Source organism: Sorex araneus, chromosome 5 (assembly GCF_027595985.1).
Source record: "Sorex araneus isolate mSorAra2 chromosome 5, mSorAra2.pri, whole genome shotgun sequence".
Taxonomy (NCBI): domain Eukaryota; kingdom Metazoa; phylum Chordata; class Mammalia; order Eulipotyphla; family Soricidae; genus Sorex; species Sorex araneus.
The window spans coordinates 131,650,987-131,673,556 of NC_073306.1; the positions used below are offsets into that span (position 1 = coordinate 131,650,987).

At 53.6% G+C, this 22,570-nt stretch overlaps 1 protein-coding gene across 1 annotated transcript in view; it reads left to right on the forward strand.

Annotated features, from left to right (window-relative positions):
- The window catches only part of ARFGEF2 (ADP ribosylation factor guanine nucleotide exchange factor 2), a 100,823-nt gene that overhangs the window by 69,537 nt on the left and 8,716 nt on the right, over nucleotides 1-22,570 (forward strand). Inside the window, exons 26-35 of the mRNA XM_055138118.1 lie at nucleotides 4,736-4,887; nucleotides 8,511-8,683; nucleotides 10,345-10,505; nucleotides 11,322-11,452; nucleotides 11,589-11,718; nucleotides 14,129-14,264; nucleotides 16,874-17,012; nucleotides 17,119-17,173; nucleotides 19,023-19,137; nucleotides 22,073-22,203. Of these exons, the coding sequence (XP_054994093.1) occupies nucleotides 4,736-4,887; nucleotides 8,511-8,683; nucleotides 10,345-10,505; nucleotides 11,322-11,452; nucleotides 11,589-11,718; nucleotides 14,129-14,264; nucleotides 16,874-17,012; nucleotides 17,119-17,173; nucleotides 19,023-19,137; nucleotides 22,073-22,203 (1,323 nt within the window). The remainder of the gene's footprint in view (nucleotides 1-4,735; nucleotides 4,888-8,510; nucleotides 8,684-10,344; nucleotides 10,506-11,321; nucleotides 11,453-11,588; nucleotides 11,719-14,128; nucleotides 14,265-16,873; nucleotides 17,013-17,118; nucleotides 17,174-19,022; nucleotides 19,138-22,072; nucleotides 22,204-22,570) is intronic.

A 22,570-nucleotide genomic window follows, 5' to 3' on the forward strand; every position in this document is an offset into this window, starting at 1 on the left:
ACCCAGGTTCGATTCCCAGCATCCCATATGGTCCCTTGAGCATCACCAGGAGTAATTCCTGAGTGCATGAGCCAGGAGTAATCCTTGTGCATCTCCAGGTGTGACTCAAAAAGCAAAAAACAACAAACAAACAAAAAAACACCTTAGAGCTTCAGAAACATTTGTTCCGGCCTAGAGATGACTGTAATTTAGAGGTTTACAAATAGGAACGGCCCCCGGTACCTTTTTTTTTCTCTTCTGCTGCACCAGTTGGTGCTCAGGGCTTATTCCTGGCTCGGTGCTCAGGGATCACTCCTGGCGGTGCTTGGGGAAACAGATGGGGTTCTGGGGATCAAACCAGGTCGAGCACATGCAAGGCAAATGCCCTCCCCACTGTACCGTCACTCCAGCCCCAGCTCCTCAGTGCTATGCTGAATTTGTCCCCTCTTTTGGAAAAAAAAAATTTTTTATCATGTTATTTACAAATGATTTATCTCAGCCGGAGCGGTAGTACAGCAGTAGAGTGTTTGCCTTGCACATGGCGGACCGGCTGCAGTCCCGGGTATCCCGTATGGCCCCCTGACACCACCAGGAGTGACCCCTGAGTGTAGTCCTGAGCATCACTGGGGGTGCCCCCCCAAAAGAAATAATAGCAGTGAGAGAGGCTGGAGCGGTAGGACAGCAATTAGAACATTTGCCTTGCATGTGACTGACCTGGATTCTGTCCCCAGCATCTCATATTGTCCTCCAAGTCAGCCAGGAGCAACCCCTGAGCACCACCAGTTGTGGCCCCCAAACAAAAATCAAACTGAAGTTAAGAGAAAATTGCCTTTGAGCATTGACTACAAGAAAATGATTAAAAATATAGATATAGGGGGCTGGAGCGATAGCACAGCAGGTAGGGCGTTTGCCCTGCACACGGCCGACCCAGGTTCGATTCCCAGCATCCCATATGGTCCCCTGAGCACCGCCAGGGATAATTCCTGAGTGCAGAGCCAGGAGTAACCCCTGTGCAGAGCCAGGTATGACCCAAAAAGCAAAAAAAAAATAATAAATGAATAAATAAATAAAATAAAAATAAAAAAATATATACCTGTGTATATATGTATGTGTGTATATATAGCACATATATACATATACATACATATATATGTATCTATATCTATATCTATATATACATACATACACGAAGTGAGACATTATGAAGGTTAGGTTTCCCCTAATGGCTCATCAGAGTCCTTGTTCCCTTTATTCCCTTACCAGCTCAGGTGACAGTCGCTTCTAGCCCGTGTCTGTGAGCCAGGCAGTGCGCAGACAACTGAGATGATGGTCCCGGCAGTGCTCTCAGGACCCTGCCGGCGGCCGTCAGGGAGGGCCTCTCTGGACGGGGACTTCCCCCGGCACCGCTGCTAGGAGACAGGGCCAGGGCCCCTGCGGGTGACCCGGCCAGGGCAGCTGTCTGCAGGGGGACCCCCCAGTCAGCTCAGCCCTTTCCCCACTGTTCGGGGGCAGTCAGCTGATGCGAACTGAGAACGGAAAGAGCAGATCTTGACTGGCCGCTGGCTTCTTGTCCCAGCCCGTGACAGCCCGGCCAGAGCACACATGGCCCCTGTGTTCCCGTGCGTGCGCTTGGCTGGGCGCACTGGAAACCTTTGTTCTCTCGGAGACGATGACCCGTTGGTTTTGGCAGAAGTGATGTGTTTCGGCCGACATTTCCCTGCTCTGCAGAAGCCCGGGCTTTGTGTTCACTGCCGTGGCTCCTTGTTTGGGAGGGATCCTCTGTTTCCACCGAGAGTCTGTTGTCCGAACTGTCCGCTGCAGTCTCGTTGTCCCTGGGCCACGCTGGACCAGGTGCGGGGCACAGACGGGCAGACAGTACTTCGAGGTGTCATGCTTGGCAGCTTCATGGCAAAAGTCCGTTCCAGCTGATGGGCACTGTGCTTGCAGCAGCACCGACCCCTCCATTGCTGGCACTGCAGCTCTTCCTCCTCCTCACTCTGCCAGAGAGCCCTCCAGATAGCAGCTAGCAGGGTCGCCCCAACACCCCGCTCTCCCGGGCCAGTGCCCCCGTGTATCCTGGGGGTGCAGAGCTGCCGCTCCAGCTCATCCTAAGCAGGAATTCCCGCATCCACCTGGGTTTTAAGACGGGGATGGGGGTGGTGGTCTTGATGGTCTAGCTTTTCCTCTCCCTTTTGTTGGAGCTGCCTGATCCAGAGTCACGTTCTTTGTCGAGGTGACTGGGCTCACACTGGCAGTGCCAGCCCTTCACTGTGCCGTGGAGCTGCCGCCCAGCCCAGGGGAACAGTCCGCCTCTCCCTGGCTCCCAGGCCGGGCTGGGGGAGACCCGGGGGCCCTACCCAGTGTTTCTCGGCTGCCCGCCAGATGCAGGCCTGAGGGTGCAGCGTGCTCGACCCTGGGTGACCTGGGTGCCCTCAGCAGTGCTCGGGGGCTTCTAGGCGATGCTTGGGAACCAATTGGTGCTGAGGTCAGAGCGAGGTCAGCTATATTTGAAGGCCTCTGTACTGCCTGTCTCACCCTGGGAGAGTAATATTTTTCTTCATATGTTTTATTTTTTTTGTTTTGGGCCCACACCCGACACTTATTCCTGCTTGGGGCTGATTCCTGCTCTGTGCTTAGGGATCACTCCCAGCAGGGCTCAGAGGACCAAATGGGATGCTGGGCACTGAACCTGGGTTGGCACGTGTAAGGCAAGTGCCCTGCCTACTGCTAGTGTATTTTCTCTCTAACCCCATAATATATATATATATATATATATATATATATATATATATAATTATTTATTTATTTTTACTAGTTCTAATCCCATGAGTGCATCTCCCTTTAAAAAGAAGGTAAAGAAAGTGACATTGGGTCACTGGTGGAGGCCACTGACGCTGATGGTGGATTCGAACATTGAATGTTTGGAACTTTGGTTAGAATCTTTCCACCACAATGCCTACATAAAAGAAATAATAAAAAAATTATAACTTGAAACACCCTTTTGGGGGGGCAGTGGGCCATACCCAGCTGTGCTGGGAATGTACTGGGGTTCACGGCATGCAGGAGTCCTGACCCCTGTACTCCCCGGCCCCAAAAACACCTTTTTTTTTTTTTTTTTTTTTTTTGGTTTTTGGGTCACACCCGGCGATGCACAGGGCTTACTCCTGGCTCTTCACTCAGGAATTACCCCTGGCGGTGCTCAGGGGACCATATGGGATGCTGGGATTAGAACCCGGGTCGGCTGCGTGCAAGGCAAACGCCCTACCCGCTGTGCTATCGCTCCAGCCCCCCCAAAAACACCTTTGATGAGCATCACTCAAACCAGTTGACTCTTAGCACTGTCAGTATATATCTTTTCAGACATTTTTCCATGCACATAGGTACTTATAGAAGTATAGATGACAGTATTGTTTCCATTTGTCTTGGGGTGTGTATCTGTGTGTCTGTATGTGTCTGTGTGTTTTCAGTGTGGTACTGGTGCTGGGGATCTCACCAGGGACAGCCTCATGCAGGCAAGGGGAATCATGCCTGTACTATCTCTCCGGCCCCCAAAATGCAATTGTTTGGTTTATTAGTGGGCCTTTCCCAGTAGCTCTCAGGGCTTACCCTGGCTCTGCCGAAGGGATTGCTCCTGGAGGTACTTGGGCCATATGGAGTGTTAGGAATCAAACCCCCATCAGCTGTGTGCAAGGCAAGCGACCTACCCTCTGTACTATCTCTCCAGCCCTCAAAAAGTACAACATTAAGGAAATCTGAACATCTCAGTCTTTCTGCTGAATTTGGTAGTGGACGATATTAATAACCATGCGCGCTGGGTGACAGGTGTGGGCAGGTATGAAAGAGCCCCCAGTCCCGTGGGCCCTGGGCCCAGGGATGTAGCGCAGGGGTAGCACACATGCCTCTCATCTTTCCGACCCTGGGTCTGAGCCATGACAGGGAAACAGGCCCTCCAGGGGCCGGAGAGATGGTGCAGAGGCGACTGCCTTACATCCCTCCGACCCCGGTTTGCATCCTCAGCAGCACACATGGCCCCAAGGGCCATCCGGGGTCACCCCTAAGCAGAGCAGAGTGTCCCTTGAGCACTGCTGGGTGTGGCAAAAAAAAAAATTGTGTGTGTGTAGCCAACGTGATTCAGCCTCCAGTATCCCAGGTGGTCCCCCAAGCACTTCGGACAGTGAGCACTGGCCCACAGCCTGCTCCGGCTCAGCCGTCAGTATTGCTGGGTGTGCGGGCACTTGAGCTTTCAATTTACCAGGTGAAAACAAATCTCAAAACCAGCGGCACAGGAGCCGGGGCAATCCACAGCAGGGAGGTGTTTGCCTTGCACGTAGCCACCTGGGTTCTCTGCCCAGCATCCCATAGGGTCCCCCAAGCACCACCAGGAATAATAGCCGAGTGCAGAGCCAGGAGTAACCCCTGAGCATCCCTGGGTGAGGCCCCCACTCCTTCCCCCTAAAAAGAACCCTCGCTGGGCAGTGAGTGCGTTGGATTTTCCTTGTGGGCCTGACGGTGGTTAAGGGGGTGGGTTTTGTATGTGCTGTGCTTTGCCAAGACTTTGGGAATACTACGAAGCACACTTTTGAAGATATGTCACATGCACAATTTATACTTTCAATTGCGCAGGCCTTGGCCAGGAAGTGTCTTTCCTTTCTCCTCAGCTAGATTTTTCCAGAGCCTTCGTTTGAAGGCTGACCGTCCACTTTCAAGTTCAGAACCTCTGTACCTCCACTTCACCTGGCTTCCTGTTCCCGCTCAGGTTGGCTGTAACCCCAACGAGGACGTGGCCATCTTCGCTGTGGACTCCTTGCGGCAGCTCTCCATGAAGTTCCTTGAGAAGGGAGAATTAGCCAACTTCCGTTTCCAGAAAGATTTCCTGAGACCCTTTGAGCATATTATGAAGAAAAACAGGTACGTGCACTGGCCCGGGGCCCTCCCAGGTGCGGTCACCACTTTCCTGTCCCTTTTCAGAGAGATGATCGCACGATAGCTCCTAGTGGCACTAGCAGCAGCTGCTGCCCGCCTGGTGGGGGCCGTAGAGCCCGCCGTGAAAAACGCCTCTAACTGCGACTCACAGGGCTCAGGGGTTGGTTGGTTTCATTGTTCGGGGGCCACATTCCGCAGGGCTCAGGGCTTACTCCTGGCCATGCTCGGGGATCAAATGTGGTGGCAGCGATGGGACCTGGGGCTCGTTTGCATGTAAGGGAAGCGCCTTACCCGCCGCCCCCACACCACACTCCCGTGTTGGTAAAAGCTAGTGAAGTGAACAGACCGATTGACCTCATTGTCCGTGTGCAGTAAGTCACAGCTGCACGTGACCGATCGCATCCTGGGGCCGTGCCGAGCCCTTCAGACGGGGCCAGCCGGGGCCTCAGCAGGCTCCCAGGGCCCTGCGAGCCGGCATCTGTGCCTGGGCAGGGGCGAAGGCGGGCAGGACAGCTCTTCCCAGAGGGAGGTTGGCTCCTGTGCGTGGAGGCCTGCCGTCTGCCAGCTGCCACCCGGGTGCCAGGAGCAAGGGAAGCATCAGAATCGGGTTCAGTTCGTTCTCGACCCAGTTGTTCTGGCCGCTGGGTGGCGGGGAGATGGTCCTGCGTTGCCCTGCCCTCTGCTGCCACGTGCGTCTGACGGTCTTCAGGGACATCAGATGTCCACCCCTGTTACCTCTCAGGACATAAATACGGGAAGAGTGTTTCGGTGGTGGTTGCTTTGCAGATGGTCACCCCAGGCCAGAGCTGCCCCCCCGATGTGTTTGCTGGCAAAGATGGACTCGACACCTGCCTTGATTTTGTGTTTGTGTTTTGTATTTTGAGTCCCAAGTGCTCAGGGCTTTTTCCTAGGTCTGCTCTCGTGGGACACTCCCAGCGGGGTTCAGGGGCCAAATGGGGTTCCAGTGATCACACCTGTACCGTGCAGTCACTGTAATCTGACCCCAAGCTTGTTTGTTTGTTTGTGTGTTTTTAAAGAGGATGAAAGCTTGCTAGCTCAGAGGCTTGCAGACGGCAGACGGCGTGATGGGGGAGCGCAGGTTTACATGTGTAAGGCCTGGCTTGGGTCCCTGGCACCTGCCGGAGACAGCAGGGCTGTCCGCTAGTGTGGGTCGTGCAGGGCAGCCGCAGAACGGGCAGACTGGCCTTTTTCTCTAGTTGCATATTGTGTGGTTTTTTGCTTGTTAGGGGGCATAGGTTGGGGGCCACACCTGGCAGCGTTCAGGGGCTGCTCATGGCTCTTTGCTCCTGGGTTGCTCCTGGCTGTGTTCAGGGGACCATAGACGGTGTCAGCTATTGAACCGCGGTTGGCCGCATGCAAGGCAAGAGCCTTACTGTCTCTTCAGCCTCTTGCCATCTTCTTATTTTTTGGGGGGGGTCACACCTGGCGATGCACAGAGGTTACTCCTGGCTCTGCAGTCAGGAATCACTCCTCAGTAAGGCGGTGCTCAGGGGATCCTATGGGATGCCGGGAATCGAACCCGGGTCGGCCGTGTGCAAGGCGAACGCCCTCCCCACTGTGCTATTGCTCCCGCCCCTCTTGCCGTCTTCTTTTTTAAAAAAATTGCTGTATTAAAAAAATTCTATATTTCGGAAATTTGAAAGAGGAGAGAGTCCCATAATGTCAAGTAAAGAGGGGCCAGAGAGAGAGCACAGCGGGGAGGGCACTTCCCTTGCATGCGGCTGACCTGGATTCAACTTCCAGCAACCCATATGGTCCCGTGAGCTGAGCCAGGAGTGATCCCTGAGTGCAGAGCCAGGAATTACCCCTGAGCACTGCTGGGTATGGCCCAAAAAGCCAAAGAGAGAGGAGAGGAGAGAGAGAGAGAGAGAGAGAGAGAGAGAAAGAGAGAAAGAAGAGAAAGAGAGAAAGAAGAGAAAGAGGAGAAAAGAAAAAAGAGAATAAATGAAAGAACGAAAATGCCACACTCTGAGTTGGACCATGAATGACTCTGGGGGGTCATTCCTGGTATATTTTTGGGGGCCAGGCCTGGCAGAGCTGGGAAGTAGAGTGCGGTGGGGGTGATACCAGTGTAGGGATTGAGCTTAAGGCCTGGCTCTACCACTTAAGCCCTGTCTCCAGGGCTTATTTTCTTGTTTTGGGCTCACATCCAGCAGTGCTCAGGACTCACCCCGCAGGGCTCGGGACACCGGAGGGGGTGCTGGAGGTGCAAGCCAGGTCTGCCGGGTGCAAGGCAAGCGCCTCCCCGCCATGCTGTCGTGCCAACCCTTCAGCCGTCTTCTCGCCTACTTAAAGAGAACAGCAGTTAAGCTTGTTTTGGAATCTGGCATCACTGCCTGTGGGAGCACTGTCAGGAGAGCCTGAGGAGACCGCAGCCTCCCGGCATGCTCAGAAGCCCTGGGTGTGCAGGGTGCCTGAGGCCACCAGCTCCCTGTCCCCGACTCCAGACCTCCCTGCCTGTCCTGTGCTACCCTCCTGGCTGCTAGCGCAGAGGGCGCGAGCTTACACTTACGCACTCGGTCCAAGCGGCCGTGACGTTCCCAGAAGCACTTTGACGCTGTTTGACGTCTGACGTCACGCTTCTGTGCCCTTGGACTCCTAACCTCTCCCAGGGAGGGCTCATGCAGGACTGTCTCTCTGCTCCCTCCCCTTCCCTGTGCTGGCAGCGGGGGTCACCCTCACTGCCCTCCTCGGGGTCTCACTCCTGCCAGGGCACTGCACAGTTGCTCACCCGGCCTCGCACGCACACTTAGCTGGGGCTCCGGGTGGCTGCAGTGCTCGTGCATCTTGTGTGTTTTCTGGAGGGGGCTATGTTTTGTGTGTCTTCTGGAGGGGGCTATGTTTTTGTGTGTCTTCTGGAGGGGGCTATGTTTTTGTGTGTCTTCTGGAGGGGGCTGTGTTTTTGTGTGTCTTCTGGAGGGGGCTATGTTTTTGTGTGTCTTCTGGAGGGGGCTATGTTTTTGTGTGTCTTCTGGAGGGGGCTGTGTTTTTGTGTGTCTTTTGGAGGGGGCTCTGTTTTTGTGTGTCTTCTGGAGGGGGCTATGTTTTTGTGTGTCTTCTGGAGGGGGCTATGTTTTTGTGTGTTTTCTGGAGGGGGGCTATGTTTTTGTGTGTCTTCTGGAGGGGGCTATGTTGTAGGCGGGGCCACAGCCTGCGATGCTCTACTCACCCCCACGTGCCTTTTGAGCAGTGGTGCCAGCCTTTGTGTGGCGCTCACCCGTGGTGTGGCTGGTGTTCACAGGCAGCACTGGGGAGGACCACGCCAGGGACAGTCAGGGACGCCAGTGATTGACTGTCCACCTGTGAGGTTGCAAGGCTGGTGCTCCAGACTACAGTGCTCATCCTCTGCGTCCTCAAAATATTTCTCTTGTTTTTTAATGTTGATGTTTTTACAGCGCTATTAACGTTGTCCCTTCTCTCCTCCCCCCTCGGTGGTCTTAGTTCTGTTGCCAGAGTAAGGGTTTCCTTGCCTCAGATGCGCGCGCGCGCGCGCGTGTGTGTGTAAATACAGATTAAAGAAGAAGACTGCTTCTGAGTGGCAGGCGCCCCGCCCGAGCCTGGGACACACCGCCCTGTTTCTCCCTCAGGTCTCCGACCATCCGGGACATGGTGATCCGCTGCATCGCCCAGATGGTCAACTCCCAGGCCGCCAACATCCGCTCCGGCTGGAAGAACATCTTTGCCGTGTTCCACCAGGCAGCCTCGGACCACGACGGCAACATCGTGGAGCTGGCCTTCCAGACCACGGGCCACATCGTCAGTAAGTGGCCCCTGTGCCCCTCCGGCCCCTGCGGGTTGAGCGGGAGCAGCTTGTGTAAGGTTTCGTTTCCGAAGCTGCCAGGGCTGCGCTCGGCCTGAGACTGATCGACAGGCGCGAGGCCTGTTTGCTGCAGTGTGCGTGCACCCCGCGCCCACACTCCTGGGCTCTGTGACGGAGTATTTGTAGACACGCACATGCGTAGAGCAGTGATGGGCTGGAAGCGCCTTTCTGAGGGGCTGTCTGCGGGAGCAGAGGGGGCTTCAGAGAAAACACCTTCCCGGTGACGCCTCGTCACGCCTGAGTCTGGGGCTGTTCACTTGTCGCTTCTGTGCTACTGAACCAGCAGTACATGCCCCGTGGGCGTCTCTGAACAGCCTCACACAAAACTAGGTCACACCCGCACCCCTGGGTTAAAATACTGTGCCTGGGGCTCATGGAGCCAAACCCCTTTTTCTCCCAGAACGGCGGGGAGGCGGGGGCAGTATTTGCTCGCTCCGTGTCCCGAGCGACATCAGAGAACGCATCGTGAACGGGAAGAACAGACCGTCCCGTTACTCCCCCGGGCAGGAAACTCAGGTCCCAAAAGATAAAGGAAAACAACGTGCTTGAGGGCACCCCGATAGAAGGTGATGGAGCTGGGGTCCCGCCAGCACTCCAGTCCCGAGGGCGGTGTCTGCCCACTCCGAGAGACCGGAAGCCCCCGCCCCTGCTCCCACCCACCTCGCCAGGTGTTCATGGTCTGGGTGTGTGTCCGGCCTTGCCCCTCCCCGTCGTCTTGCCGCCCGAGTTTGTCCCTTGGCGGCTGCTCGTAGGGCCTGAGCTGCCCGCTTGGCCTTTCGCTTTTGGTCTTTGACCTTCTCTCTTCATCTCTCCCGCTTCAGCTTCACGAGTCTCCTCGACTGAGGCAGGGTCTCGGGGTGGAACCAGGGGTGAGGGGGTGCCCTGCAGTGGGGCCGCAGGACGCTGAGCACACGCAGGTCACTTGCCGCCTTGGGGTTCCCCGGTTCCCCCCCCGCCCCCCCCCCCCCCCGTGCGCTGCACCTGTGGCTCCCAGCTCTCACCCATCGCCCACTCTGCGCAAGGGCCGCTTCTTGGGTGGAACATCCCCCGGGCCAGCCCTTCCTCGCCGGCACCCGCCCTCTGTTCAGCGGTCTGTGTCGGCGCTGACCCCAGACATCATTCTCTCTCCCGGCCTTTGGAGCTTGAGTGTCATGAATCAGGGGCTGTTTGTAGGGGGAAGGTTTGGGCCACTCTGGCCAGGTGCACCAGGGGCCCCGCAGTGCCAGGCGTCGAAGCCGGGATTCCTGCGTGCAGTTCACACTCCAGCCCTCTGAGCCACCTCAGTCCACCTCGTCACCTGTCTGTCCCCAGGGCCAGACTGTGCTTTTGCGCACCGTTGGCACCTGAGAAGGGTTGGTTGAATTAAGGACCATCTGGGCCTTTGCAGAATTGCTTGAATCTGGGGACCAGCTTAGCCCGGCTGGAACACCCCATTATTCATGGCAAACGTGGTTGGAATTGCTGCCTCCTGAGCGCTGGACACCTGCTCTGAGACCGGTTACCCGGGACGGGGAGCGTGTTGGGGGGTGGAGGGCGAGGAGGGCGTGCGCCCTGCCCTCCTGAACCCCGGTCTCACGGGCCGTGCGCCTTGTCTTCCCCAGCGTCTATTTTCCAGCACCACTTCCCCGCCGCCATCGATTCCTTTCAGGACGCCGTGAAGTGCTTGTCGGAGTTCGCCTGCAACGCCGCCTTCCCCGACACCAGCATGGAGGCCATCCGGCTCATCCGCTTCTGCGGGAAGTACGTCTCCGAGAGGCCCCGGGTACGTCTCGCCTCTGTTTCTGGGGTGGGCAGGAGGAGGAAGAGGAGTCAGAGTGGAAGGGGCCAGAGAGGCCACACAGCGGGGAGGGCGTTTGCCTTGTATGCGGCCAACCCGGGTTCGATCCCCAGCACCCCTGAGCCTCGCCAGGAGTGAGCCCTGAGCGCAGCTGGGTGCGGCCCCAAACCCAACAGAAACAAAGGCGGGTTCACACTGTGCCCAGCTTGCCTTTGAATCTGCCGTGAGAGCCCCACTCAGCTGGGGTCTCCACGCTTGGTGCTCAGTGCGTGATCACAGCTGTGGTCAGAGCCCAGGTAGCGTCGAGTGCAAAACCTGGGCCTCCCGGCTGCAAATCTGACCCTCACAAGAAACTTTTATGCAGTATTCCGTGGACTGTGATATTTCAACTTTTGAAATCTGGCAGAACTGGGCACCGGAGAGATTGTAAAGTGCTTACCGTGCATGTGGGCACTCCATTCAGAGCCGGGAGTGAGCCGTGAGCGCCGCCAGGTGTGGCCCCAACACACTCATACACACACACACACACACACACACACACACACACACACACACACACACAGGTGTATTTATTTTTTTGAATGACTGAAGCAGCTCGATGTTTCTGTATGAGAGAAAACTCAGCTAACTCCTCTGCCGACGGGGCTGTTGCATCTTCCTGGCTGGCGGCAGAGTCCGGAGACTCTTTGGTGCCTTCGCGCCGCCCTCAGGCAGAGCGAACAGTTCGCAGTTGGTGGGACTGTCTGAGTGGGAGCAGCAGGGTGCCGAATCTTCCGCGACCATTTCCTAACCCCGTCGTAGGTGCTGCAGGAGTACACCAGCGACGACATGAACGTGGCTCCCGGTGACCGGGTCTGGGTCCGAGGCTGGTTCCCCATCCTGTTCGAGCTTTCCTGCATCATCAACAGATGCAAGCTCGACGTGCGGACGAGGTAACCGCGTCTCAGGGGTCGCCCCTCCAGGCCCTGAATGAACCTCGCCCGCCCCCTCCCCCGACACCCCCCCTGCCCTCGCTCTTGCTTCCCCGCCCCCATGCCCTCCTCTGTCCTGGCCCTTCCCCCCCCCCAGAGGACTCACCGTCATGTTCGAGATCATGAAGAGCTATGGCCACACCTTTGAGAAGCACTGGTGGCAGGACCTGTTCCGGATCGTGTTCAGGATCTTTGACAACATGAAACTTCCTGAGCAGCAGTCGGAGGTAGGCGAGGGGCAGGCACTGCCCGCCGCGTCCAGGTGCCGAGAAAGGCCCTTGGCCTCCAGGCCAGAGTCTTCCATATGGCGCTTGGGGCCAGGGAGGTGATAGGACGGCGGGTGGGGCCTTGTCTCGCATGTGGCGGACCCGGGTTCAGTCCCTGGCATCCCCTAGGGTCCCCCAAGCCTGGCCAGGATGATCCCTGAGCACAGAGCCAGGAGTAAGCCCTGAGCATCACTGGGTGTGGCCCAAAACAACAACAATTCGGAACTGCTGCAGGTGTGGTGTCTGCTTTAGAGAAATGCGTTTCTCTTTAAGATTCCGCTCCACTCCCCTCCCCTTCGTTGTGATCCGTCCTGCCCAGGCTCCGCCTGTGGCGCTGGGGACGAGGCAGCTGGCGGCTGGGCCCACACAGCTGGAGCTGCCTGGTGGTGTGCAGTGCATGTGGCACCAGCCCTTGAGTGTGTGACCACCAGCTTCTGAGGCAGGTGCTCTAGCCCAGTGCTCGCCGTCCACACCACAGCGCCAGTCTGCAGGTGTCGGGAGGCTGGGCCGGACCCCCACCCAGTGCCGCTGCACCCATTGGCCCCATGTTGCCAGACCCTCGCACTGCACCAGCCCACCCAGTTGGTTGAATGTCATGGGGGTGGTCCCCAGACTCACTGAGCACTGCAGGAGAAACCTAAAAAAATATTTTTGAATGGGCGCCAGAGAGATAGTCTAGGGGTTGACCATCATGCTGGTCGGACACAGTCCTTTAGTCTGGCTGGGTGCAGCCCTGGAGGGCCCAGAGAGCACCACGGCCTCGCACCCGAGCACTGCATCACCCGCCTCATTACTCAGAATCCCCAGGAGGGAGCCTGGGCCCCTGAGCACCGCGCAGGAGTCTCAATGATAGGGCTGAAGGGAGAGTTGCAGGTAGGACTTACTTGCCTTGCGTGCAGTTGATCCGGGTTCGATCCCCAGTATCCCATGTGGTCCCTTGAACACCACCAAGAATAATTCCTGAGCACAGAGCCAGGAGTAACCCCTGGGTAATGCCGACTGAAGCCCAAAAGATAAAAGGGAGGAAGGGAGGGAGGGGGGGAGAAGGGAGGGAGGGAAAAGAAAGAATAATAGAGAGCTGGAATGATGCTACAGACAGGGAGGAAGGAAGGAAAGAAGGAAAGGAGAAGGAGAGGGAAGGGAGGGAGGGAGGGAGGGAGGGAAGGAAAACAAAGAATAATAGGGCTGGAATGATGCTACAGAGGTTAGGGCACTTGCCCTGCAAGCAGTTGATCTGGGTTCGGTCCCCAGTACCACATGTGCTCTTCTAAGTGCTGCCAGAAGTGATCCCTAAAAGCGAGCCACAAGTAAGCCCTGAGCCCTGCCAGTGTCACCCCAAGTCAGAAAACGGAAAATGAAAATAAAAAACATTAAAGAAAAGCCAAGGGGCTGGAGCGATAGGACAGCGGGGAGGGCGTTTGCCTTGCATGCAGCCAACCCGGGTTCGATTCCCAGCATCCCATATGGTTCCCCGAGTACCACTAAGGAGTAATTCCTGAGTGCATAAGCCAGCAGTAACCCCTGAGCATTGCAGGGTATGACCCAAAAGGTAGAAAAAAGAAAAGAAAAGCAAAGCCAAGAAAACCTAGTGAGAGATCTGGGGAGCGGCTCCGCGGAGAGCTTGCGTCTCCCACACAAGGCCTTGGGGTCAAGCTCCCGCGTTAGTCTTCAGGCTTTTTTAAGGTTTTTAGGGAAATTGCCCTTGGAGATGGTGCCGGCAGAGTTGAGGCCTTTGTCAGTGCCTTGCTGTGTGGCGAGGAGCGAGGACCACCCCCCGGCATCTCCCTGGAACCACGCCCGCGGCACCAGGGCCTGACCCTCGGCCTCTTACCTGCTGGGCCCCTGCTGCACCTGAGCCACATCCTGTCCCCAGTGGGGGACACAGCCTGGTGCCGCTCCAGCCGCCTGCCCTTTGCTTGCACTTGGCTCCCGCCCTTAGCTCTCTCCCTGCCCACCGAGGCCTTCTGTTCCCCCTTTCGAGCGTGAGCAAAGCCTTTCACACCTGTTGCTTCCCCGCTGGGCCAGGGGTGGGAAAAGGGGGGCTCTGGCAAGGGTTCATATTGTGTCGGGGGTTAAGGACATTTGTGATACGCTGCCAGATGGCTTTTGAGAACAGTTTTGCTAATTTTATTTTTGGGGGCCACACCCAGCAGTGCTCAGGCCCACTTCTGGTACAGTGCTCAGAGGGCCTTCCCAGAGATACTTGGGGTCCCTGCATTGCCAGCGAGTAAGCCCGGGGTCCCACATGCAGAGCCAGGGCCCAGCCCTTTGCACCATCTCCCGGGCCGCCTTTCACTTCTGTTTTTACAAGCGAGTCAGTCTCATCACAGGGAGAGACTTTGTAAAATATCATCTCTTATGATTTTTCCAGAAATCCGAGTGGATGACAACAACTTGCAATCATGCGCTTTATGCCATCTGTGATGTGTTTACCCAGTTTTACGAAGCTTTGAATGAAGTGCTTCTTTCTGACGTGTTCGCACAGTTACAGTGGTGCGTGAAACAAGGTACTGTGTCTCTGAGGCATCGCTTTTCCTGACATGGTCCTTAATGAGAGATTAATTTATTCAGGACAGTAAATGCCAAGGGCTGCCATGTGTAATGGAAATGCATATTCATTAAAATTCAATTAAATGTTCAAAGTATCATCCCCACACTATTTATAAATCTTTGTGGAGCGGGGCAGATGGTATTTGTGGTACTGGAGGTTTGGGCCACATGTGGCGGTTCTTATGGCTCCTCCTGGCTCTGGGCTCAGGAATTGTTTCCAGAGGTGTTCGTGTGACCGTGTGATGCCGGGGATTTAACTGGAGTCGCCTCGTTCAAGGCTGGAGCCTTAACCACGGGCTGTCGCTCTTGTCCTATAAAAGCACCCTTAGAATATTGAACTGTGGGGAGAAACAGACAGCACAGCGGATAGGACCCTTGCTACGTTCTGCTCACCCAGGTTAGATCCCTGACCCTGCATATTGTCCCACAAGCACCACCAGGAGTGATGCCTGAGCACAGAGCCAGGAGTTAACCCTGAGTGTGACCACACAAAACAAAATAAAGACTGAATGTCGGCCGGAGCGAAAGTACATCAGGTGGGCACCAAGGTTCAGTCCCCGGCACCCCATGTGGTCTGCTGAGCACCACCAAGAATGATTCCTGAGTGAAGAGCCAAGAGTAAGCCCCGAACATCGCCAAGTATGGCCCCAAAACAACTGTATCACTGTCATTCCATTGTTCATCGATTTTCTCGAGCAGGCGCCAGTAACGTCTCTATTCGTCCTAGCCCTGAGATTTTAGCAGCCTCCTTTACTCGTTCTTCCCAGCGGTGCCACATTGGAGGCTCTTCCAGAGTCAGGGGAATGAGACCCATCATTGTTACTGTTATTGGCATATCGAATATGCCACAGGGAGCTTGTCAGGCTCTGCCGTGTGGGCAGGATACTCTTGGTAGCTTGCCGGGTTCTTCGAGAAGGAGAACTGTACAATAAGAAGAGGTCACATGGCCACAGATGTAGCCCCGCGCTTCTGAGAGCTCTGTTTAATAGTCTCTGGATCTTGGCCGTTGATGGAATTACAAGGTGCTAGCGGGGGAGTTTGTGGGTGTGGCTGCCAGGCTACTGGTAAAGGGGGGATCTGGGTGGAGGAGGCCCAGTCCCGACCTGAGCAGGCTTGGAGATCTCAGCCCCAGGTCCCACACACCTGGGTTCCTCTGCCGGTTCCTTCATGCGTAAGGCTTGTCCGAGCATGTGGATAATGGCCTTCAGCATGGCTGTGGCTGGGTTCCGGAGGTCTTCAGCTGCCAGGGCTCTGCTTGAAGTGGGGCCCCAAAACAACAACAACAAAAATTTAAATGCACTTTATTTTTATTTTTTTCAAATCGCTACCTTTCTTATTTATTTATTTTAGATTTTATTCTTGAATAACTGTGAGAGAGACTCATTTCTATATATATGTGTATATGTGCTGCAGGGAATGAAGCCTAGGTCTTACATATGTGGAACATACATTCCACCACAGAGTTACATTTCTGGCTGTCAGGTATACCTGCTTTGATATATATGTATACACATACACATTTATATATTACCTGGGTGTGTATATTTTTGTTTTGGGGAGCCATTCCTACTGGTATATCTTTTTTTTTTTTTTTTTTTTGCAACACACAAGCATTTTATTAAGCCAGCTGGCTGGGGTCAAGCTTCTAGGCACGCAGGCCCTAGCAAGACTCTGAGCTAGGGAAAAGCTGCTAGTTTTATAGGTATTGCTTACATCATAGCCCGCGCTTACAAATTCAAACAAAAACGTAAGTGAAAATTGCAAGTTTCATAATTCAGAATAAAACATAATTTCAAAGAGTACAAACAAATAGTTACAGATAGGTCATCTGGACGTGTTTTTCAGAACATTCTGGCAGCTTCCCGCCCCGCCTGCATCCCTTCTGTAGATAGCGGGGTATATCATTTTTTTATTGTACCTTGATATGCATTTTTATAATCAAAGTACATACTCTCTTTCCTTTTGTGTGTTTGAATTTTTCCATAATACAAGCATTTTTTAAAATATATCCTGGAGGTTAAGGTCAACAGCTTTGTCCATGGACAGTTTTTGTTTGGTATTTATTTTAGTGTGTCTTAGGGAAAATACCCACATAACCTATAGATTCCATAGATGGTTTAGATTTCAGGGAGGCTTAATCTGGGGCTGGAGCGATAGCACAGTGGGTAGGGCATTTGCCTTGCACACGGCCAACCCAGGTTCAATTCCCAGTATCTCGTATGGCCATCTGAGCACCGCCAGGAGTAATTCTTGAGTGCAGAGCCAGGAGTAACCCCTATGCATCGCCGGGTGTGACCCAGAAAGCCAAAAAAAAAAAGAGAGAGAGAGAAAGAAACACCTGAGCAGAAGAGTTATCTCCATGGGCTGAGTGTCGGACCCAGAGTCTGTGCCCGGCATGGTATTGTCCCCTGAGCACCAAATTCAGGGCAGTAGCTCCCAAGCACCACTGGGTGTGGCCAGAAACCAAACCTCACAAGCCACCGTAGTCCTCACCTCCAGTCTGAAGTATCAGCGATTGGAGTCAAATCACAATTGAACTTGATTGATTTATTTTTTAATCTTGCAGATAACGAGCAACTGGCTCGATCAGGTACAAATTGCTTAGAAAACTTAGTCATATCCAACGGAGAGAAATTCAGTCCCGACGTCTGGGATGAAACGTGCAACTGTATGTTGGATATTTTCAAGACAACCATCCCGCATGTGTAAGTATGAGTCCCTCACTGCTGTTTATTCTGCGGTCAGTGACCATTGAAGTGTGAGGTCGCTCTCCTTCATACTTACCCTGTTCCTTCTCTTGCCCCCCGTAAGCTTGCTGACGTGGAGACCTGCAGGAATGGAGGAAGATGCATCAGAGAAGCATTTGGTAGGTGTAGGACCTGATTTGGGGACGGTGGTCTTTTTCTCTTTTGGTTGCTCTCCTCTGAACTCATAGCTGGAAAGATAGTGCAGGGGTTAAGGCGTATGGGTAAGGCCTTGCATATGCCAACTCAGGCTTACCCCCTGAACCACATATGGTCTCTGGAGTACCAAGTGATCCCTGAGCACAGAGCCATTAATAAGCCTTGAGCACAGCCAGGTGTGACCCCCAAACATAAAAATCAACCAAAAAGTTTGTGCTTTTCTCTCTTTTGTTTTGTTTTGTTTTGTGGCCACATGGGGCAGTGCTCAGCGCTTACTCCTGGGTCTGCACTCAGGAGTTACTTCTGGTGGTGCTCGGGGGACCCTGTGGGATGCTGGGGATCGAATCTGGGCTGGTTTCATGCAAGGCCAGAGCCGTCCCTGCTGTACTACCACTCCAGCCCCCCCATGTAACAGGCTGGCTGTGACCCCAGCAACACATGGGCCCTGAGCACTGCTGTGCCCCAAAGTCCAAAAGAGGGGAAATAGGTGGGGGAGGGACATTATTAATTTTAAAAACTTTTATCTTCACTAGCATTTTTTTTTACACAAGTACAGGTATTAAGAAATATTAATGAAATTTAGTTTATATTTCTAGTGTTTTCCTCATGTAATTGCACATGGATAATGTGCATATTTGAAAGTTGGACTCATTTTGCACATGAAGGATTATACCAAGCAATGCCCAAGGGGGACTCTCAATTCAGTGCTCGGGTCACTGCCAGTAGTGCTCAGGGGAGCAAACCCAGGCCTCTCACTTGCATACCATGAATCCAGCCACTTGAGCTGTGCCTCCAGTAGGCCATTGGCTTTAGGAGGCTTTGAAACATCACAACTTAAAAACAAAACAAGTTATTTTAATATTTTCTATTCTGCTATCACATAGGGAAGAAATGAGGAGGTAGCTACCACTGTATCATTTATAGCACTGTCGTCCCATTGTTCATCGATTTGCTCGAGCGGGCACCAGTAACGTCTCCATTGTGAGACTTGTTACTGTTCTTGGCATATTGAATACTCCATGGGCAGCTTGCCAGGCTCTGCCATGTGGGCGGGATACTCTCGGTAGCTTGCCGGGCTCTCCGAGAAGGATGGAAGAATCGAACCCGGGTCGGCTGTGTGCAAGGCAAACACCCTACCTGCTGTGCTATAATTTATTTTTGTGCTTGAGAACCTTAGAAATTTGACACTTACAGTTAAATTTAACCATAATATATAAATACCCTCGAAGCTGAAATAAAATCTGCAGGGTTTTTTTTGGGGGGAGGGGACACCCAGCTGTGCTCAGTACTCACTCCTGGCTCTACACTCAGTGATTACCCTAGGTGGTGCTCAGGGAACTGTTTGAGGTGCTAGGAATCGAACCCAGGTCGATCTTATATCGCAAATGTCCTACCCACTATTATATAATTCTGGCCCCCAAATATGCTGTTTGGGTGGGGGTAGAGGGGGCGCGGTAACTGACGTTTATGACCTCTCTATGCCCCACGAGAAGAGCTGTGTGAGTTTTCCTTAGCGGGGATGAGAACTTTGATTGGGGGTGTGGCAAATTCAAACAGCCCCTTCCTCTCTGACTAGAGAGATGGTGCAGCAGGGAGCTGTACCATCTTGTACACAGCTGACCCGGGTTTGATCCTCAGCACCCCATATTGTCCCCCAGGCACTGCCGGGAGTGATTCCTGAGTGCAGAGTCTGGAGTAACTCCTAACATCGCTGGGTGTGACCCCAGAACCAAAACCAACCCTTTTCCCCAAGCACCAAATTCGTACATGAAAAGAAAGCAAACGTTTTCTTCCTCTCCGGGTCCCTTTCAGGACGTGGATCTGGACCGGCAGTCTTTAAGCAGCGTGGACAGAAACGCCTCGGAGAGAGGCCAGAGCCAGCTGTCCAACCCCACGGACGAGAGCTGGAAGGGCAGACCACATGCAAGTAAGGCCCCTTGTCGTCTGGGCAGGTTTTCATTTGTTTCTGCCCTTCTTAAGTAGGTCACACCTTTGCGTGACTCCAGTGCTCGGAAGGTATGGAAAGGTACAGACGAGAAGCCTTCTCGGCCCGGCCCCTCGGCCACCTGCCCATGTCCGCAGCAGCCATTGTCACCAGTTCCTTAGGTCCCTTTGCAGGGACAGTTTGCCGTAAGCAAACATGTTCCTACCCACACGTGTGTACGTACTTGTGAATTCTCCTCCTTACACGAGGCAGAGGATAGTCTGCACTGTTCTTTATTATTTCACTGAGTGTATCTCAAGAATCCTTCACGGTCGCAGCTGAAGACCTTTCATGTCGTCTCGTACGATGTCTGTTGTCCCAGGAGAGAGACAAACTGTTGTTAGCCTCCTTGTAGCCTTCCAAATGGGCATTTATATTGTTTCCCACCTTTCTCTGTTACAAACAACGCTGCCCTACAGGATGTAATGCGTCCGTCACATGTGAGTTCACTTGCACAGCAGAGTGTGAGATAAAGCATTCCTGGGTTCACAGATAACCATATTCTGATTTTCTTTTTTTTTTTTTTTTTGCTTTTCGGGTCACACCTGGTGATGCACAGGGGTTACTTCTGGCTTTGCACTCAGGAATCACCCCTGGCGGTGTCAGGGGACCCTATGGGATGCTGGGAATCGAACCCGGGTCGGCCGCGTGCAAGGCAAACGCCCTACCCGTTGTGCTATCGCTCCAGCCCCCCTAACCATATTCTGTATTGACAGATTTTATTTTTTTCCCAGATAGGGGCCTGTTCACATCGTACCTGTTTATATTTCCATTATCTTTGCCTCGGTGAAATTTAATAGCTTTACTTTTCATTTGCAGTTTTCTAACTGAGTGAATCTGAGCCATTTTCATGTGCTTAAGAGCCACCTCTGCTTCTTTTTTATGAACTGTGCGTTCATAATCTTTGTCCTTTCTCTGTTGTTAATCTTTGTTCAGCTTATTTGAAGGAGCTTTTTCTGTGTTAAGGTGCCCTTTTCCAGATGGCAGTTTCAAATTATTCTTACTAATTTGTCTTTTACTGAAGCTTATGATTTATTTTACAAAAACATACGTGTAGGTATAACAGTTGCTGTATGCCAGGCACTGAATGACGTGTCTGTGTGTGTGACCATAGGTCATCCTACATTGGCCCCTTGGAGAGGTTCCAGTGTAAGTTCATTGTATTTGAGCATTACACCTCAGTGTACAATAGTGATGCTATGATAAGGGTGTTCCTTCTGCCTGAGCAGAGACGGGAAAGACATGGGCTGCCCAGACATAGAGTTGGGGTAAAAAATTACAAAGGCGCACAGGAGGGGGTGATGTGTGTGTTGTGTTGTTCATAGGCTCTCGGGGCGGCGTTCTCTCTCTCTCTCTCTCTCTCTCTCTCTCTCATTACTTTTGGATCATGACAGCATTTGTCCATGACCATGCTCTCAACTTATAGTTGAGTATTCTGGCCCTTTGGCCTGGCCCATTTCAATGCCAGGGTAGCTCACAGCTTGCCCTGGGTCCATTCCGTCCCTCGTCAGGACCCTGCTTTTGGGGTGCTAGGATAGGAGCAATTGAGTCGAGAAAGCAGATGCCCAGGAGTAAATATTATTGGAGTCGATCAGCTCCCAAGTTACAAAGCTTAATATTAACTGTCTTCCTGTGTCCATACAGAAAGGACATTGCTTTAAGGTAAACTAAGTTTCCTGGGGCAAGGCTAAAAGGACAAGCCCAGGGTTATCCTACAAGTTGGGATTGAGACACAGTTTTGCCTGAGAAGTCAGACTTCTGCCATTCTAGCCTCTCCTTGGGTGAAGAGATAGAACAGCAGGGAAGCCGCTCTCCTTGCACATGGCTGACCCCTGAGAACAGAGCCAGGAGCCAGGGTGTGGCCTAAAATTTAAACTAATTATGCTTGGGAGATTTTTATGTCTATTTAAAATTCGCAGCCAACCTTAAGATTCACAAAGCTGGGAGCACTTGCGTGATGCTGCCAAAGCGGTCCTGCCCCGACACCACAGGCGGTTCCCCCGAGCACCACCAGGCGGGAAGCCCGAGTTCCACCAGAAGTGACCAGAATTAAAAAAAAAAACAGAATATAATAAGAAGTGAACGGACCCAATCTCTTTGTTTTCCGTTGGGCTTCCCGCCTGAGTTGGGGAGGGTTGTTCTTTTGTTTCTGGATCCAGTCAGACCAGCCCCCAGCTGCGGTGTCCTGCCTGACACGCAGCCCCTGGTGTAGGGACCTAGAAGACAACATGGGTGAGACACTGGCCCGAGTCCCGTCAGTGTTCAGAAGTCGCGTGCTTGGGGCTGGAGCCATAGCAGCCCCAATTGAACAACAGATGGCGGGGTTTTTGATTTTGTCGCTTGCCTTGCATGTGGCTGAGCCGGGTTTGATTCCCCGCACCCGAAGCCTCTAGGAGGGATTCCTGAGTGCAGAGCCCAGAGTGACCCCTGCACACTGCCGGGTGTGACACCACCCTCAAAAAAAAAAAAAAAAACAACAACCAACCTACAAGTTATGCTTCCTCAGGACTTGTGACAAGGACCAGGGAGACACGGGCTGTGTCTGCTGGCTCCGGAAGCCCCGAGCACGGTTGCTGCTCTCCCATCCCCCAGCAAAAGCTGTCCACTCATCAGAGTCGGACAGCCACTGAGAAGGGACCCCGGAGGGGCACGGAAGCAGGAAACTGGCCAAAAGTGCTCCGGCCACCAGGGCCACGCTGCTCCGGAACCTGCCTCTCCTGTGCCCGGGGTGCCCCAGTGGATTGAGACTTCCACCCACACCCTGACACTTCCTGTCCCCGTCTTGGCTCTCTCTGCCCCGGGGGCCAGGGACTGTCCAGCCCTGAAACCGACGTGGCGACTTGTCATTCTGAAGGTTAATCTCTGTCATCCAATCTAGACCAGAAACTGTTTGCCAGCCTCCTCATCAAGTGTGTGGTCCAGCTGGAGTTGATACAGACCATCGACAACATCGTGTTCTACCCTGCCACGAGCAAAAAGGAGGATGCGGAGCATATGGTCGCGGCCCAGGTAGGAGGGGGCCCAGTCCCGTCCCCCCAAAGCACAGAACTGCCTACTGTCCCCCAAGCCCCGCCAGGAGTCACCCCTGAGTGCAGAGCCAGGTGCGACCCCACAGCAAGCAAACTTAGAAGATCAACTTGTCAATTCTGTAAAAGGAAAAAATGTCATCTGAGAAATGGATCAGAAATACAGTATCGCTTATCTCTGAGCTCGTGTTTCAGGCAACATGACGATAAAAATTTCTTTCTGGGGCTGGAGCGATAGCACAGCGGGTAGGGCGTTTGCCTTGCACGCAGCCAACCCGGGTTCGAATCCCAGCATCCCATATGGTCCCCTGAGCACCGCCAGGGGTGATTCCTGAGTGCAGAGCCAGGAG